General features: G+C 33.9%; 1 protein-coding gene across 1 annotated transcript in view; it reads left to right on the forward strand.

The window, feature by feature from the left end:
• Window positions 1–5,456, forward strand: part of LOC123531981 (uncharacterized) — a 28,480-nt gene extending 23,024 nt beyond the window's left edge. Inside the window, exons 2-3 of the mRNA XM_045313307.2 lie at window positions 3,955–4,124; window positions 5,307–5,456. Coding sequence (XP_045169242.1) covers window positions 3,955–4,124; window positions 5,307–5,387 — 251 coding nt within the window. The 3' untranslated portion in view covers window positions 5,388–5,456. The remainder of the gene's footprint in view (window positions 1–3,954; window positions 4,125–5,306) is intronic.
• The last annotated feature ends 15,998 nt before the right edge of the window (window positions 5,457–21,454 follow it).

Here is a 21,454-nt window from a genome sequence, read left to right on the forward strand (position 1 = left end):
TTTTCAGTAACTTAAAAAAATCGTATTATTGTAAAAAAAATCCCAAAGATGCATGATGTCTTCATCAGACAATAAGATAAGCCAAATCTACATATATAAACAAGTCAAAGACGAACGTTTGAAAGTCGCAAAGAGCAACTCAAAACGACACGGGTTCTCAGATTGCCAAAGCAATCGCAATTTCTTGTCCAGAGGAAGCATAATATAATAGAATAAATCATAACTTCAGACATCAGATTTTGTTGTTATAGTGTGTTTCATTCTTTTCCTTTTTATTCATTGTTGTATTTTTTTTAAAACGTACGAACTAGTTCAACTGCCTCAAATATTATTTGTCAAAACCGTCTCGGCACCGTAAACTTGCGTCCTGTGGGACCAGTATGGTTTCAGGTGATAGTGTTTTATTCAACCAATAGTTTTAATGTATGGTAAATTGACACTAAAAGGCATGCCAGTAATATGATAAATTACCAGACTCAATTTATTAAATATGGGCACCATGAACACTTTGACGGCTTGATATGTGTTTGAACATAACACATAAATAATATTATAATTTATAATTGATGCCATCGTATCCGACTACAATTTATATACTTTCAGTTCATACGATGTGCCATTAAGCCACAACAATACAAATATCTACTGGAGTTACTGTTATTTCTACACAGTTAACAAAAATGCTACAGGATAAATCATACATCGAAACAGTATATTCTTTCATAGTGTTGGCTTTATGAGAAAATACACAAATGCTAGAAACACTTTTTATAAGTAAAGTCGACTCTCCAAAAAGCATTGCATTGTTTCTGAAAGCGATTCACTAAACTGTCACATATGCATACACTTTTCATTTACCTTCAGCTTCACAATGTACGCTGAATAGCATAGATTTCAAAAATGTATTAAAATATAGATCAAATATTTGTCTGCCGAATTCATCATGCAATTCCCAGGAAAGCATTTTTTTACACTGGAAATCATTTCAAAATCCATTAAGTTGTATAATGTTTTACAATGTCGTCTGCTTGCTCTATTATTTTCAGATTACTTAAGATAAATATAGAGCATGAATTCAGATCCTATTGATAGTACTTAGTGACGCTGAAATTTCACATTCATATGCCTTCGGAGACCGAAAAAATAACACATGTCGGCAGATAGAGAGATGCGAATGTCTCAACAGTTCAATGACTGAGAATAATCCATGCAGTACGCTATATGAGAACCTGAACACATGAACACATAAACACAAATAAGAGAAGGGCCTCGGTGGTCGAATTGTTCAGGACCCTGACTTTGAATCACTCGCCCCTTGCTAATAAATGTGGATTCAAAACCTCGCTTTTGGTATAAAATACTTTATGTGAGGAAGCCATGCAGCTGGTTTGCGGAATTTTGATGGTTCTACCCAGGTGGTCTTCCCCAAGCATCAAAGTTGAAAAAGACGAGCATTAAAATTTTATCCTAAAATGTGCCAGCGCAACTCTAAACCAAGCAAAAAGAGAATGAATGATATAACTAACGTTCATGCATGATAAAAAGTCAGCAGGGCACCGCCTTGGAACGGTTTAAAAATCCTCCCTGAGAAGTTAAAACATATTTTTCGGCACCAACCCTGTTTCTAAATCCACAACCCAAACAATTATTATTTTAGCGTTATGGCGGATGCATGGCTACTCTTGAATTCTTATTTTTAAAAATGAAACCATATTTAAACACTGTTTTGTATGTCCAGCATAATTGAAAAATATGCATTTAGTATCAATTGCATATGCATTTAAGACATTCAAATATCAATTCTGCAATAACATAACATGATTAAACACCATTTTTGTTATACATGTATGCTACACACAACAAAATACGAATTAAAACAAGAGAATATTACTGAATACAAACTGAACTCAATAATAGAAGCTTTTTGTCTGTAGATTTTTTGAAACCCTAAAAAATCACAACTTCTCAAAACATTGCATTAAAACTCCAAATTTTAATTACCGTAAAACTCCAAGTTTTAATGTAAAATGTAAGAACCGAAACAGTTTTAATCTGTACTGCTATTAATATGCTCAAACACCTAAATAATATTTTCGCTTCTTTCCTATTCAGTCTACAGGCAATTCTGAATTTCATATCAGAATAAAACTTTTTGATACGATAAAAATCATACATTTGTACCAGTTGGGAACCTTAATACAAATGTATATTTGTGATAAACTGTAGAGATAAGTTCATTATACTGGAGTAGTTGCAAATAAAATACCTACCTATGCATTGAGTTATTTTCTCCATTAAGGTGTCATTCAACGAGGGTTAAACGTACTGCGTTATTGTATTGTGTAATACAGGTTACCAACTGAATAAAATTCAAAAGAAGTTCTTTAAGAAGCATTGAACACATCCATGAAAAGAGTAGCAGACTTGTCTTGTATAAAAGACTTCATTGTCATAAGTCCTCGCATGGCACCGGTTTCAGTTTTTTTTTTTCAAATATTATCAGTAATTTCAACAGGTCAGAAACTATTAACAACACGAAGACCAAGTATAGGGAGACATTTTACGGACCACCACATGGTACTCAAAGACTGTTGTAGTCAAAGTTAATGAAATCTATACGTTGTCCTTTAGAACACACGCCAAAATGATTGCAGACTTGTTTGGATTGAAACTGTTTGTGATAAAGCCGCATGGCCCCTAATAGTTATTTCTACCATTGGATCCAAACTAATCCAGACTTTTCAAGATTTGTTTCATATTTGGACATTACATCAGTGAGAAACAAAGTGCTTGTATCTTGCCAAGAACTTCGTACATGCATAACTATTTAAAGTTCAGTAAGCTCCAGAACGTTATGCAATTTAAGAGAGAAGAAAAATGAGATACTATTATTGACTTAAACACAGTCGCAACATAAAGGGAACAATGTATATCATATAAATCAGGAAACAATCAGTCTCTTGAAAATACCCCTGAAAAGAAGTTAATAGAAATGCTATGACGCCGAGACTTTTTCTGACAAACAAACAGTATTATGATTTGTCAGCTTTAAACGTTGGGAAGCATCACTTGTCATTCTCGTCCATATAGGTTTATTCCCAGTGCCTTGGCTGTACTTCGCCAATAATGCTGAACCGTCGATAAGCTGGAGCTCTCCTACTATCTCAGTAGATTACCAAACTCTGGGTCTCTGTCTCAGCTTTCTGATGTTCAGCCTATATTTGCTATCGTCTATAGCATTCGATAACCCTTAAGGTAAAACTCCTATGCGCTGGCCCTATAGCTCGAAACCTTGTTGAAATTCTGCAACTTTTCTTTAGTCTATGAACTTCAAACGTTTTCTTTTTAATAATTTATCCGCCCTGACAGTGTAGTTGCTATAACTTCCTTATCAACGTACTGGGATAAATTATTAGTTGAATCCTCGATGTGTCTTCTTCGAGCGCTGGATACCGAATGCCCTCTCTGTCATCCATCTACCTATTTATACCGCAGCAGACATGCTATTTTTAGAACTTGTTTCTGATTGGTCCAAAGTTAAACATAGCTTTTAACAACGAGTACTTGCTCTATCAAATACCTGGTTCCCTTTAACTTTTGTATATGACATAATGTGTGATGCTGGGATCCTCATAATGCTAATGGGATCCAGCTATCCCCATAATGAACCCAAATTAGCTAGAAATGACCCAAAGTCTATGTTTAACAGCAAATCAACAATAATTATAACAAAGATAGCATGAAAAAGGAGTAAAGCACTATCTGTGCTTATGTGTTACGTTAGCAATACATTGAATATACAAATTATTCTGTCAACTGTGATCATTTTATTTCTAGCGCAAACAAGACCTAACACTGTTTTATACGATCTTGAACATGATCATTTTATTTCTAAAACTATCAATAGCTGCCAGTATACCACATTACTTTGACCTTTCATTATTTTATTTCCAGCACTGACAAGAGCTGCCAGTATACCATACGACCTTGACCTCGATGAGTACAGTCCAGAAGAAATTGAAGAAGCAATGCAAATAATCGATGACGTACCTACAAAGAGGGCAATGTGTGGTAGTGGATATACATATCAAGCAATTATACGAGAATGCGTTCCTTCACTTGGGGTAAAAAACAATGTCTTGTGTTTTTTTAGATCAAATGATATGCGTCATAACACCATCTAAGTAGGAGTTGTTAGCGTACTGTACCTACAACAATATGTTTCTGTAGGAGAAGACCTCTATAAGCTGTTGCTTTCGGCTCTGATCCTTTTTCAGGCATTATCTTATGTACCGTGTATCATGAATTGTAAATATTGCAATTTTGTTTGAAATAAACTATGTTTAAACTAAATGATATATTTTCTGTGTGCTAACAACTCCTACTTAGATGGTGTTGCAACACATGGCTTTATAAAGTGTTCTTATTTACATTTTGGACTAATACAATGTAAGAAAATGTCAATTTACTTTTTCAGTTTAGAGTCAAAATGCAAAATTGCCTAGCAAACTCTAGTTGTAGTGATATCATTGGGACAAGCAGAATATGTGCGTTATATCCCGACTTTCATGTATACGATAGCGAAGACATTTAAACAAAACTCGCGTAGTGAAAGATTTCTATAACGTACTTATTGATTATGCGTTGCATTTAGGCTTTTACATGTGAACTATGTTTGATCGTGAATGAAAGAAACGTATTTTCTCTTTCTTTTATGTCGTCAATGTTTTTACAAATTATTACAAGTCTCATCTTTCAAAGGGTAAAATAAATGTACGAGGTACCGTGACATCTCGCCGCTTCGCGGCTGATTCGAATTAGAGAGTCAGCTTTTTTATTTTAGTTATTTCATATCACAAATATAAACTATATATATGTCTAATCAATTTTTGAAAATGTGTTCTGGAAAGCACATTTCAACGTGCATATAAATATACAAATGTATACGTGCAAGATGCTTGACAAAATCCATTAGATTAACGAACGATTGCAAATATAAAAACTGTTATGCGTATTTGCTAGCAATGAATAAAAAAATAAATACATACATTATATAAAAAAAGTTTTGTTTTTTTTAAACAAACAAACAAACAAACATATCATGTCTTTCTGACTACCCTGCATTTTAGTATATTTTATCCATTTCTGGAAAGTACTAACAAAAATTCATATTCATATGGAATAATTACACACGCGATATGACATTACTAATTCTATAGGAATTTCATGAAGCCAGTATATGACGTCTCAAAAAACTTATTAGGTTTTTTAAGTTGAACATGAAAAGCATACTTTGTTTTTTTTAGGCTCTGCGAGGACGAGGTCGAGGACGAAACGGCAGACGTGGAAGGCGTGGCTTATCAAAGTGGTCATGGAGACGATATTAAAACAGTTATTTAGACTTATTTTTAGATATTATAAAAAAGTTTTATGAAATAAAGTTCATTGGAATGACATATCGTTGTTTATGTACTAATCTTTCTCTTCTACAACATTAAAATGATAAACTTTAGACTTAACAAGATGATATAAAATAGAAAAAAATGTCAATATTCAATTTTGATCAGTTTCGTTTAGATTTACCGGAAGTCTCTAATTTGTCAATCGTTTTTATTTTTTATTTGGCCTTAAAATAAGTTATTAAACCATTCGTATAATTATACATCCATCGCCCAGCATTTCGAACAGTTGGCTTTTAGAATAATGCCTCGTACCAAAAGCTGTTTAGAAAGAAATTGCGAAGACATGAACAACTAAAAAATACGGAAGGTATTAGTACCAGGTGCATTTTGTCTATTAACTCGAAATTTCGAGTTACGTATCTCGAAATGTCGAGTTACTAAGTCGAAATTTCGATTTACTAACAACAATTGTTTACGTTGATGTATAGGTCCTGGCCAAGATTAGGTACCTGGTGTATCCACCGGGTAGCCCTACAGGGTCATATAATTAAGATGACAGGGCAGCGTTTGCTCATAGTAAATGTCACTTTCTTGCATACCAGACGGGGATTTCTGGTACTTTTACCGATGCTTGAAAAAAAAAACCGACGTGTAAGATGACTATCGTGCTTTAAACGACGCATTACAAATTACATATATCGATATGTGGAAGGTTTATGTAGTTATCTATATTTTATTTAAAAAAAAAAAAAATAAAAAAATCATAAAAAACACTCTATAAGAAATAGTTCTAAAAAGAAAGCCGTTCGATTGATTTTATTTTCATTATAATTTCTTGATATCGGTGTGCAAGAAAAAGATTCTTGCACTGGTTATAGGTGCAGATGGGAAAATCCGGTTCTCGGGTATCTGTTTAGTCAGTAACTCTGCTGGAGCCTCATTACCGTCTAAACAATTACCATCGAGGCCGGAATTTCCCATCTGCACCTACAGCCAGTGAAATAATCTTATAATTTATACCATGCCTATTTATTTATTTATTTTGTTGGGATTAACGTCGCCTAGTTTGAACCCATTTAGCAATGAAATATAGACATACCTTAAATGAACGTGTAGTTAGGAGTCTGACTAAGATCTGGTACCTGGACAGATCTACATTTTGAGGAGAGGTCATAGAAGGTGACCGGGAAGTATTCAAACTTAAAATATTTCACTATTTTGACTATATCTGCAAGGTTTTCGACCTAGGTCGAGCCCTACCACTTAGTAACTCGAAATTTCGACTTAGTAACTCTAAATATCGGGTTAATAAATAACATACACCTAGCACTTATACTCTTTCGTAACTTAACGTATATATGTCTGAAGAATTTAATTTCAATATGTCGCCTCGTGGACATTATTACCTTTGTTTGCAAAATTTTGTCGTCAAAGCCTGTGTAAATCATTTATTACTGTAAATGTGTTTACTTTGATTGATTTGTAGATCATTATATAGCCTCTCTGTGACCAAGCGCTAAAGTAATACAGACAATGACAGAAAAAATCATTTCTCTCAATATGTTTGGATAAAAAAATAAAAGTAACATTTCCTCGGTAGTGATAGTAAAGTGATACCTAAAAGATGGTCATAGCTACATGCTTAAAAGGAAATATACACAAATATCACAACAGAAATAAAAACTCTAGTGTTTTTATTGTTCTTGTTCTTATTTTGATGACTTAACACGAACACTTATACTTGTCCACTTGAATGACAAATGTTAGAACAGGTCAGAAGTGATAATTTCTCTGTAAAATTGTATGATGTATAAAATATCATTTGGAATTGGCAAGCGGTTCATTCATGCATGTTTACATAAACACACACGCAAAAAAGAATCTCTTGAAGACAAATTTCGTTTTGGTCTTATAGATTTGTAGATCAAAAGCTGCAGTACGTTTCAAAAGTTCAATAGGAAAATTCATATGCAAGTAACACGGTTACCAATAAAAGACTTTGCATTGAAATTTGAAAATTGAATTTTTCAAAGAGACGGTGTACACACACATGTTAAAGATGTATAGAAAAAAAAAACAAATAGAGATATAACAAACACAAAGAGACATACTTTAAGGAGGAACGCAGCAGGGAGACAGCCCTATTGAAACAGTCATTGGCAAATCTACAAAGGCAGTTCAACCAAGATTAACGGTACCATAACTCACTCTTAAACTTTCACTCGCCTCAAAAATTACAAAGCATTAAATAAAATTGCTCCCCACAAAAAGTTAATGCCGAACTCTACATTAACGCATTGAAATTAAATATATGAGACACAAATATGCTCATTTAAAGAAACAGTAGGCACCGGGGACAGATATCAAACACTTTCGTCCCGTTTTCTAAAATTTAATGTAAACGCCTATCAAACCGTAAAAATTAAGGAAAGAAAGCCGATGATAAATTCTCATTACGCTGACGAGTTCAGCTAACCTGTGCAAACAGTATTATGACTATCTGTTAAGAAACTACGGAATTCTGTTTCCGCCTCAGCATTTGAAGTAAAGTTTTTAATTTTAATTCGCACCTATATAAATTTACCACAAAAAATTGAAAAATGGAAGTTTATGACTCAATCATTATAAAGCAAAAATGGTGGCTCGTTTCTACCATATCGTGTTGTCGTCTTATTGCCCCTATCAGCACGAGAACACGACAAAAGTAGGGCGACGGTACAACAATTTGTTTTCCGTTACGCTCGCGCCGTATGTCTTCATGCCCTCGTACTGGTGTGAAGCCACGTGACAACATGAGAACACGACTAAGTAGCATTCTGCTGGAGCGCCATGTGACAAGATAACACGCCTACTGGTTGGTGTGAGCTAAAGGACCTATATGCCCGCTTAAACGTTACCCGAATACCGATAGAAAATAACTGCATTCGTCAACAACATTAAATAAAATGAAAATAATACACGCAAATGGGTACTAAGTGACGAGTAATCACTCTGTTTTTTCTCCCTTTAATTGAAAACTACGGATGTTTTATTATTCTGAGCATGTCAACCGGAAGGAGCAACAAAGGCACAATAACGTGTAGTGCCCTCGTGTTATCGTGTGATGCCCCGCCAGCAAAAAGACCGATACTATGACATAATATTGCTGTGTTTTGTTCTTGTGCTATCACGACAGTTAATTTCAAGTTATCTGTTTTTGTTAATCTGACATGTTAATTGGAGAAAAAGAATTCCGTAGAAAACTGATGAGGCGAAATTCAACACATGTTGTAAGGTGCGTGACGGTAATGGTTCTGGGAAGAATCTCCTACTATGTTAAACATATGCTGTTGACATTAAAAGACACTTTAAGTCAAAATAAAGTAGTACTATACCATAAGAACATGCCATTGATAGAGAAGTTATGTTATTTCAGCCCTGTAACGAAAACTGAATGTCGCACTAGACAGCTTGTTAGTTGCTAAAGATACAAGGAATTCCATGAAACATACAAAACGTATGAACCGCGCCATGAGAAAACCAGCATAGTGCGTTTGCGACCAGCATGGATCCAGACCAGCCTACGCATCCGCAATCCATGCAGTTCGCTTTCAAAGGCTATTGCAATGAGAGAAACCATTAGCGAACAGCATGGATCCTGACCAGACTGCGCGGATGCGCAGGCTGGTCTGGATCCATGCTGGTCGCAAATGCACTATGTTGGTTTTCTCACGGTGCGGCTCATATTCTCCTTACTTGTTGCAACTCAGGTTCTTTTTCATGATATTTATACGTGCCTACGATCGGCAAATGTTGTACTGTCAATAATGGTTTCAAACACAGTTATTAAATCTTCCATCAGCTGTAATCATGTTTATTGTAAGTCACGCACACAGACAAAGTGTCTTATTGCAGCTAACATCGTGTTTACAAAGCCTTCTTCTTCTTCTTCTTCTTCTATTCAGAAACATTTGGAATACATTTCCGAATGCTAACTTATCGGCCGAAGTAAATGCATAGAAACTATGCTAAGTGAAATACCTTATTGTTTTTGCATCTTTTCCTGTTTTATTTTAAAATCTTAATCCATTTACTAATAGGAATCACTGAAAAAAATGATATCTGATATAGTGTTACTGTTGTCCCTAGAGGAGCATCAAAGTTGCAAATTCAACAGATTTTTTTAAAGGCACTCATGTTTTGCGTCAATTAAATTGATTAAAATTCTGCGACACAATTAGTTGTTGGCTTCAACCGACAAATTGATTAAGTACTGAATATGATTATGCCGACAAAAAATCACTTTATTGTTAACTGAAAAAAAAATCGTATAATGATTAATAATCAGCTTGTTGGCTTTTAGTGAGTCAGATTTGAACCAGGTGCATTGAAATGAATTGAATGTACCAGTTGCTGTTCTACTATAACAGTACGTTATGCTTCGTTATTTGTTTCCACATAATAGGTGACCACACATGAATATGATATTTACCTAATAACCATTTGAAAAGCTTGCACAAAATACAATTTATTTGAGCCGCGCCATGACAAAACCAACATAGTGCGTTTGCGACCAGCATGGATCCAGACCAGCATGCGCATCCGCGCAGTCTGGTCAGAATCCATGCTGTTCGCTAACGGTTTCTCTAATTTAAATAGGCTTTGAAAGCGAACAGAAAGCGAACAGCATGGATCCAGACCAGACTGCGCGGATGCGCAGGCTGGTCTGGATCCATGCTGGTCGCAAACGCACTATGTTGGTTTTCTCATGGTGCGGCTCATTTTACTATTGATGTTTGAGCATTTTATGTAGACCCTTGTGTTCCCTAGGCAAACTTTTGTACATAGAAAATAGCTAATTCTCAAAACAAATACATTCTCGTTAAATGCAATGAAAGCTTTCGTGGTTAAGTTCTCAGCATGATATGTTTGATTTGAATAAAAGATGTTTTCTGGTTTAATATACAATGCACATTTACAATGAAAACAATATAAAATGTCGGAGCATTTTTATATCAACTAAACAGTGGCCAAATTTATCTACACGTTTTACGTCATTGCTGCTGTGACGTCATATGATCTCTGTTACTATGTGACCTTTACGAGTGCTGCCATAATCAAAATGTATCACAACCATGTTTATCAGTCATTGGCGATGCAGCTCTGGTCCGAAGTAAAGTAAAAGCGGATGGAAACAGCGCATGAGACTGATGAGTGCTTGAATGCATTCTTTCCATCTGTTGTTAATACACCGCTAACAAAACTGTTTTATACAAAAATAATAAGTACGACATTCGACCAAAAACATGGTTTAACTAAAGATCTATTAGGGACTTCAGGCTTAGTTAATTCGAGACGCTATTTTAGCCAGACAATATGTTGGCAGTCTTTAAAACAGTATTTATTCTGTTAGTACCCGTTGTGCTGTTGAGATGGTGTTACTGATAAAGAAAACACATTTGTTTTGCCAAAAAAAAAAAAAAAAAAAAAAAGAAGACACAGAATGCCATTTAGACAAATAAAAACACAATCTACATAAATGTATTGTCTTAACAAGACCGCTAACAGTGGAATAAATGAGACTTGACAGCAAACTCTGATACGTAATAGTGAAACGCGCACAACATGTGCTTGATGAATACATTTAATCATGATTCCAGTTTTGGTATCATTTCATCATTTCGATGCATGTCTTCATTCATTTCTGTAATTATCAACAGATATGAAATCATATTGTGGATTGCTGAACACGATAATATACGTTTGGAATGGTATTTGAAAAAGAACGCTAGGACGATTAAAAAAAATAAAACGCAAGCGATCATTTCTGCATTCTAGCTATGGACAATTTATCTTATAATTGTTGCACTAGATACATCTTACATATCGTTTACTTACACTTTGTTATAAAATCTTATCTTTAAGCGTGATATAATTTCTTTTGATATCATAGCATATTTTTTAAAATTATTAAAAACTTCCATTTGATGAAAGGATAGATTGATATTACCTCAGTAAATCTGGCAACATATAAAACAAAGAATTTTTTAAAAAGTATCGGTGTTGCACATTACCTCTCATGAACAGACTCAATCAAACCGAGTCTGCTATTATTCTTCTTAGTTGCATTCTTTGCGTCCAAAGGATCTTTTTACAGATTTTTATTAAGATATAAAAGTGGGTTTAAAACCACGACTTCTGCTGAAACTTTATTAGTTTATCTTTTTAATGTCATTAATTTTAAAGTTAAAACCGATTAACACTTTCTTTTTTCATTCCCGGACACATGAATGTCATATTTACTTATAACTTTGTAAAATCGACGAGTGAACAAGGAAACTGTTTCAAACTTAGAATACATTGGTTTATCATCATTTCTCATTGAAAAACTGTTGCTTAAATATTTTACTTTAACATATAAAATAGTTCCTTTTAACTGTTTCTGTCACATGTTGCATTCCCCTGCAATTATTTCGTTATTTTTTAATGCATAAGCTAATGGTCATGATATTAGGTAGGGTCCTTTTTGTCAAAACCGACAAAGTATAATAGACGCTTCATAAGTGACCATTGATGTTATGGTGTGATACTGCCGTTCAAACGACAAAGAATTAATTATATAAATAAATTATATAAATCTCCAGATTTAAAACCAAGATGATAACTTTGGAACCGATTGTAAGAAAATATAATATGACTGTTATGTCTAAAAGACCGACTTGACAATTAATCCAGAAATTAAATCTACGAACTTCAATATTAATGTCATTTGAAAAGCTACGCACAGGTGCGATTCAATAATCTAGAACATGGCAAAAGTCTATTGTTCGGTTATATTGCGTGTGTGTTTGGGTTTAACGTCTTTTTCAACAATTTTCCAGTCATATAAACGACGGTGTCTGCTTGTAGCAGTGAGCACAACGCTAAATTTTATAGTGCTGCCTAACTGGAATATCAGGCCGTAGACACGTGACATGATACCCCGCCCAGTTACATTATACTGACACCGGACTTACTAGTCCTAGTACTATCCTCTTAATGCTGAGCGCCAAGCGAGGAAGCTACTAGTACTTTTTTACGTCGTTGGTGCGATGCGGCCAGGGATCGAACCTATGACCTCCCGCACTCGAAGCGGGCGCTCTACCACTAGGCTACCAAGTCGTTCTCTGTTATATAAGTTCTGATTATAAACAATTAATGTGCAATAAAGTTTATCTAAACATAGTTGCTTGACCATTTACGATGGCGACCGCTTAGTTCCTTTAAAAATAAATCGCAGTATATTCTGTTTGTTTCCAAGAAACTCGTATAATTGATTTGTATCGAAAATAGCTTTACAAAATTTGTTAATGAAATTTTACTGAGGTCCCATTCATGAGAGCGGTACACCATTAGGGCGCAAAAATGTAAAATGTGTGATCCGTCTTCACCTTATCATAACAAAACATAGTGTCGACATTTCAGCTAAACGTTCATATCAAAAACACGTAAGTACATGTATACGAGTGATCAAACGCGTCAAGTAAAATGACGAAATATTCATGTTGAACACATCAGAATGTTTCTAGGACCATAGCTTATAAGTGACATCACGGAATATCCAAAGAACATTCAGGAATCGCGCTCCGAGGACGACCGAAAAACTGCGATGCATAAATAAGGCGTCTGGGCACATGAGAGAATTATCTGGATGCTGCAACTTTACAATTGTACAGCGCTGTATACTTTAAATATTACCAACAATATACATTTGTATCAATACGGATCTGTTCTAAACTTATTTGTAACTGTTAAGCGAATATCCCAATATGATTTTAAACTAGAAAGTAATTGTAACAAAATAACTATCGTTGGACTAGAGTAAAGTGTGATATTGTTATTTAGTTAATATGATAATACGAATACCTTATTACTCAAACCGATGCAAATATTAATGGGATGTCGACCAAATTCTCAAAATATTTCTAAATAATAACAGAAATTGAAAACGGATGCTATAATGTAATTGGGAAGTGTATGAGAATTAATAGTCGTGAATTTTATACTATAGATTGTAGAATTTTCTCTTTGACTTTATTTAGCGAGTATATGTTTAGCAGTGTTATTCTCGTGGTAAAGAAATCGCAAACTTTAAATGCTTGTTTAAGGACAGGATGACGATTGGTATTCGCGAATATTTTGAACTCACGATGACATTATTCATAAATATTTTGAAAGAAGACATTATTTGCAAATATATTGAATACAAGATGACATTATTTATAATTATTTTTAATTCACGAAGACATTATTTGCAAATATTTTTAACTCACGATGACATTATTTGCAAATGTTTTGAATTCACGAAGACATTATTAGCAAATATCTTTAATTCACGATGACATTATTCGAAAAATTCACGATGTCATCGTTCGCGAATATTTTGAATTCACGATGACATTATTCGCGGATATTTGGTATTCACGATGATATTATTCGCGATTGTTAGCGAAAACTATAGTCAACGCGAATTTTACCCAATCTTCATTATACTATGAACAGATAACAATTTGTTTAATTTAATATTTTCACATTAAAATATTCTCGATGATTATTATAGCATCTGGTATCATAGACAATATAAATTGTAATCTATCATTGATGAAACCATACGAATTTGTATAATTATGAAAATTGGTCAGAATATTTCCCTATACTCGTAAGTGTCTTCTTTGATGCATTGTTTGCGATAAGTGTAACATTATACTTAATGACGTTAAAGAAGAGCAAATGAAGATATGCCAATACTCACTTAAACACACTCTAGCACGCTATCAGTTGTTTGTATACTCTCAGCAAAGCAAACTTATTGTCACGAATATGAAAAGAAATGAATTTGGAAAGTATATTTAGCATATTTTTTCTGATAATAAGCCGCTTATACTTTAAGAAGTTTAGAACGATGAATATCATTTATAGAGACAGACACATTGAAAACTACTTCTATTACAGCAATACAATTTTCTGAAAATGATGCATTTAGCACTTGTTTTAAATTATATTGTCTAAGTGTTTCTTTGAAAAAATGATAAAATAGTCCTGAAATTTTCGAAAATGGTTTACCGTTTTGAGAAAAAAATGTTCATAAATGTAGCCGTGTTGATTTGCACTTTCTTATTCTAAAAGTTCATATTTACAGATAATTAAAAAAAATGTACAAGAAAAAAGTTCGCAGACTAATTACGTTTCCTTTCTATCTTTACAATCTTTTTGACGTCGTCTCTCCCATACCAGATACAGCATACTATCAGGAGTTCAATATGAAATGTTCGCGTGGGGACATCAGCACTCAACTGTTGTCTCTCATTCCATCTGATAATCAGATAAAAACATGCCCTTTGACATTTGATGATTTTAATTTACAAAGATTCTAAAAGGCTCTTGCTGACTGTAAAACTACTACTTAAAACGGAATAGATCAAACGACATCTGCTATTCCACTATTGTACATGTCGTTTCAACGCCAGTCACTAAACATGCCTTTAAGGAAATCAATACCTAATCACATGTAACATGTATTTGTACATGCATTTGTACTTTTGTAAAACTAAATTATTTTGAAACAGATTTTTTTTTTACAAAAAAAAAAAGAAAAACAAAGGTTATGACATCTTATAGTTTCAGAAAGTAATAGATAGTGGATGCGGCTATTATAAAGAAACACTTAATATACACTTTACACTTGTAAAATATTTATTGTATATAAATCATTTTCACTTAAGACATTACTAAGAGTAAACATTGTTTAAACATAATGCATGTCTTACATTTCGATATACAATGTTAGTAAAACCCTTTTGAAATACAATATCTACTTAACAGATATTCAAAGCCTCCATTTATGAGGGATAGTGATGCTTCTCCTTCCCCCAGCCTATCATAGAGCCGGGCCTGCCTATTTTTATAATATCGATATACTCTGTTAACACTTCATAAACTATGTCAAAATGAATTGAATAATGTAACCGGGAATAGTAGCAAACGCTAAGATGAGATTTCGTAAAAGTGTTCCGAATTTATAATTTTAGTACATAATACATTTAAGATCCATAGTAATCCATGAGTATTTCTCCTTTACTTCAATTTTTGTTATATCTCATACGATATGTCACCATAAGAAAAAAACAAAGACTGTGCAATACCATTTTTAAAGCAATAATGTTTTAATTGTTATACATCTGTACTTAATAATAGTCGACTTTTTAAATTCAGTCACATGCTGACATGTTTTAAAAGAAAGTGAGAGAAGTACAATCCATTAAGGCCAATTTATTGCAAAATAAATTTTCAGAAAACAGTATTTGCACTTCCTAAAGAAATGTACATTTATAAATAGACATACCGTTGGAACTTAATGGCTTGTACGTGTTTTAGCGATAGATAATTTACAGCAAATAATCAGATTTTAAACTTGAGTTCATTTATTGGCTATTTGAATCTCAAACTTACCTCGAACCAATGTTCCTACAGCCAAAGCAATAACTCCTAAAGCGAAAGAATCAAGCTCAGCGATCTTCCATGTCATTATTTCTGATACTGCACAGCCACTGATGCCCATATGTTTCACCTAAGTTGAACAAAGTCAGAAATGAACCAGGGCTATCTTTAAAGCTGTTGAACACCCACCTCACAGACGCCGCTTTGATACAGGGTAAGTAAAAGAAGGTTGTGCTCATTACGTTTGGCATTCAAATATGATATTGACCTTGAGCCTTGTCATGGGTTGTGCAGTGTACATGTCATCTTGATTAGGTTAACAATTGATGTTAGTCTTTTGACAATCTAGTGGTCAAGATGATATAGAGCGGACAATTTTAAACTCCTGATCTTTGACTTCTAATCGTGACCTTGACCTTGGAACTAGTGACCAAGGTTGTGTAGAATTGATGCTACTCTAATCAAATTCATTTCAGTGGTTTAGAAGATACTGAGCGGACTAACTGATCCTTTACTTCTAAGTGTGACCTTAATGTTGGAATTGGTGCACTCTATACGTCGTCTTGATATTTCTAATATCTGGTAGCACATTTTCTTGTTTGTGCAGTGTTTCCGCAACTTTGATCCCTACTATAAGAAAAAAACACACGATAAACGATTTGAAAGAAACTCCATACTTAATCTGCATATGGCTTATGTCGGTAAACTAACGCTTTTTAATCATCCAAGCGATGGTCTCAACAACAGTAGGTGTTACCGTATCAGGTTGTGTTTGGAATGTATCCTGACATCCACTGATAAAATTTCTCTCTCCCTACTGCAAATTTCTAATACAATATAAAGATGAATATGTGGTAATAAGATTACAGAGATGTTATATCCGAGCTTATTTACTTTTTTCCTACCTGCAATGTAAAGTTAATCTTTAAAAGTCAAACCACTACGGTCTGTAATATGTCATTTATTTTCACAAGTAAAAAGCGAAGGTTAAAGTTGAACACCTACTAATAACTACTAACCTTTCATTTGTAACTTAAGATCTATTTTGAAATATCAGTAGGTATAATAGGGTTATTATTATAGTACCCTGATCTGCAATGATGTATTGTTGCCGGGATTTGACATCACGAAGCGATTGCGTCGATTTTGATGCGGTCTGATAAACTCTATGAATGCCGCATGCATCAGTTTAGATCAAGGTTGTGTTTTTAAGACCCTTTATATAATTATAAACCTCTGTCTACTTGCAGGCTATAATTTAGACAATTAAAACATACATCACATTTGACACAGTGACTTTTTTGACGCATGGATCGTCGAGACACCATCATCACATTTTGACGTCATTTTTGACGTAACAATTTAAAAGTGAATGTTTTCATAAAATGAAAAAAAAATCAGACTTTCATGTATCTGAATACATTGGCTTAGGTAAAGCTGATAGTTCTTGCAATAATAAACAGATGGCTAACTGGTGTTTTCTTCCACCTTGAAAAACTGGGAAGTCGCCATATAAACTGTTCCTGGTTTGATGCGACTGTAAACAAAAAAATAATGTTTCAACCATTTCAATGTACTGATCTTTTGATGTACTCGATACTTTATGTTTTGCTTGGCTGGCGGTAGCTCTTGGTTTTTCAACCAACGGATAAATTGTTAATAAGATGAAATGTTTGGAGCAACGTGCAGATACACTATTTTTCAAACGTCGTTTTTGAAATTAATTTTGAAGCATTTTACGTAATTTAAAAGATATATATTTATTTATTGACTATTACGTCTTTTGTGGTCTACAGTGAAATTCTGTTCACTTATAAATAAAGGAAATGGTTTTAAAAAGTCTTCAGGGAAAAATTAAATAGATTCATAGCTCGTGAGGTTGGATTATTGACATTGTAATGACAATTTGTTATCAAATATTCAATATTTATTTCAAAGAAATCCAGTTTTATCAGCTTTCCATTATTTCATATACATCCGTTGTTTTCTCATTCAATTTGAGAGGCAGATTTGTGATCTGTATTGTTCGCAAATGAAAAATAAAACCCAGGCAATAAAAATAAAATCCATGTCATGTCATTACTAATGGATACATTTCAATATGATATACTTTAGTGATGTACAACAGAAATATATCAGTTGTTGTTTTCAGGATTTGTGAATCCGCTTTTCCATGTCTCAAAGAAACATCCGTCTTTTTGATCAATTATCGGTGGAATACAAATGTAAAGACAACTGGCAACACAATACAATCTGAGGGTAACAGCCAAGTATCATATCATGCACAACGTTCAACCGAGATTGACAACGCAGTGCCGAGATCCAAGATCATAACATGTGTCTGGCGTACTGCCGATCATATATTTGAACTTTTAAATTAGTTTTCAGATCGTATATATGATGCAATCAGTTCACAACGTGTAACTGCATATACATCGAATCAAAGTTCTGTCTTAAGTAGTGGACGATGCCTCTTGCACAGAAAAGTTTGTATAGACAAATAATTCATTTCTACGATATATGGATACACATGGCGTAAAGTTTTGCCAAATTTTTAAAAAGACCCAAAACCTCCACGCTAAATAAAATAGGACTGGCACAAATTCGGAACATTCGTTTAATGCAGCGTAACAGGATGTGTGAAACCAAATATCTAAAACGATTATTTGAAAGGATAGAACGCAACCAAGAAAAAAAGTACAAGACACAGTTTTGTTTTATTCAATAAGTTCTTTCATTACGGTTTATCAAATCTGCAACACCATCAAGCCCTATTGCCACCAGCTTAGAAGAAACTCAATTGATGAATATAATCAATGAATTCCTGATCCAAAACGAAATAAGAGCGAATTTAGAACGTAGTACACGGTATGCTGTATAGTTTGTTAATAATAGCAATGTGAATTTTAAACTTTAGCCTGCTAAATTTCTAAAACGGTCTGGGCCTTCATTCAATTTAGGCAGTACCATTTTTTATTCAAAGGGATGTGTACTGAAATTTTACTGACTGAATAACGAACAGTGCAAACCAAAATCAGACTGCACGGATGTACAGGCTGATCTTGGTCTGCAGTGGTAGCAAAGGCAGAATCAATTGCCGCCATCAGGCTTTAGGTTAAAAATTTTAGTCATGAAGATTTTTGACATTGTTTTATTAGCTAGAAATCTTAGGTTATGATCCAGCTTTTATCAACAGCCCAAATGTGTACTACTAAAGAGAAATGGGTTTAGAGGTTGCCTGAACTCTTTATTCGTTCAGCACCCGATATCTAAGGTAGCTAAGATCTAGATTATAGATCAGAGGTTGCATGATGCCATCCTATAATGACTGTTAGACGTAAATTAATGGAAGTATCGGTAAGTTTCTGTCATCAGACAAGATCGATCCATGTCTACCAAAGTCTAAGAGGACACAACTATTTTGTATTTATAATAGAATAGAAGTGTGTGAAGAACCGCTAAAGCTGCTTATCAAACAACATAAACAGAAGGTATCTTCTGACGATATAAAGCATAGTCGATGCAAACGTTTGCATAAGAATCAATAACAGTGTTAGCTTTATGATAGGAGATAGAAGGCATTGTGTCTGAAGTCATTCCTCCTCCGTCTCTAATTCATGTGGAGGAGTTGGAAGTTACTACAGAAAACAGGTTAGTACTGGTACGTAATCGAGGTAACTGCCCACCGTTACATAGCTGCAATACTGTAAATAAACGACGCAAACACAAAACAAACAAACGGACGTATAAATGTTATGTAACATTCCGTTTGTTTCCCTGTTAAACGAAGAAGACTGAAAATGACGTTATCATGTTTGTACGTCACAAGTATAAGTCATAGCGACACACGTCATAGCAAGGCCAATAGATATGAATGCAAATATTTGAGGGATGTCGTCAACGCTGTAGACAATAAGCATTTATATCGTATTAGAATTGAAATGATATATCCCAAACTATGGCTTTTCTTGTCGTCGCTCAAACTCATATTACCATTCCACTCTCGTGATATAATTCAATCGCGTCTGAAGTTCAAACAATCATATTTTCTCAACATCGAGATGAATGTTTGGGATGTTATATATCTTGAAAATATGTAAGTTTACAAGACATTATTTACCATGTACATATATTTACAACACTTGTCAGACATCAATCATTTACTTGAAACGCATTTTACAGGACCCGATAAATCATAGTCTCCTAAACATGTATGTATGATGAAGCTGTGCACAGAATGTCTTTTTTTTCTTTTGATTAGATAATTTCATTTAGGTTCCCACAAATCCTATAATAGAACGTACGCCTAATACAAATGGAAATTCCGAGTGGAATAATAAGAAAATAATGCCAACCTTGAAACACTTATCTGAATCGTAAACAATTCATTAGAATTACATAATCATCGAACTACAAACACACTTTTCCATACACTGGAAAATTCTAGATGTGTGAAGATAAAAAACGCGTGTGTTATTTTATTGAGACTTACGTAACAATCGTACATATTGTTATCTAGAGAATAATAAATGGAGAGCTGTGAATCCCATGACTGTGAGCATTAACACTAGTTAGAAGGAATTCGCGTTTTAAGACATTTTAAGAAATGTCAAGGCCAGACACTGCTATTGATTTTTCTACAGAATTACATAATTGTGAAAAATATCAAAGTAGGGCTCCAATTAAACAATTGTCCTGCCTCAGAGGTGCCATTATGATTGTGAAAAATAGCCTTTCATAACTAGTTTATATCAACAGTTGTAAGTGTTACAATGCTTTTGACGCTACAATGCTTCTATTTATTTCCTTCATTGTGTTAACTGGGCTTTACTTTGACTGTGAATTGGAATCTGGCCGATCGGAGAGTTAACAGGCATTGGACACAAGTTTTTACAGTCTGAAACATGATTTTTTCCATTACTAATATCGAAATGTTTGACTGTAGTTTTTGTTATTCCAACCCGATCTTGAATTATAGATGAACAATGTATTTGGCAAAACGTCAATTATTTCCAAACCACTGAGTAAATACAGAACAAATTGAATAAGTGGTATCTATGCATCTAAGCAGTTGTTCCTTTTTCAGCTTCTACATCTATCCGAGTAATTTCATCTGTGTTATGACTTTTTAAACATGTTCAGTCTTATTACTTGGATTTTAGAAGAGTTTGATTGTTTTAAATGGGTAGATTTTGTTACAGTACTTCTGTATTCTTATGTGGTGATCATTTCCCCAGCTGATGCTCCTTCTGTGTTCAGACAAGTTTCATCAACTTCTCGTATAATGTCTTTTATGTTCTGCATTTGTTGTAAGGTAAAGCAGTATCTTCATACTCGTACAAATTTCTTAAATAACAATTTTTAAGGTTTAGGAGTATATCTTCAAAACACAGAAATATTTGTGAAACGGACAACATCTTAACCAAAAATCTACCTGACCATTACATGTCCTGCCGTACTGTTCCGTACGATGGATACTTAAAATATGCTCAAACAAATTGTTCCCCTTTAAAATTAATACCATTTGTAAAGCAATAAAGATAAACAATCGCTGTTACGTTCAACCTAGTAATGAGAAATTTCAACACTGGGAGATA

Source organism: Mercenaria mercenaria, chromosome 11 (genome assembly GCF_021730395.1).
Source record: "Mercenaria mercenaria strain notata chromosome 11, MADL_Memer_1, whole genome shotgun sequence".
Taxonomy (NCBI): domain Eukaryota; kingdom Metazoa; phylum Mollusca; class Bivalvia; order Venerida; family Veneridae; genus Mercenaria; species Mercenaria mercenaria.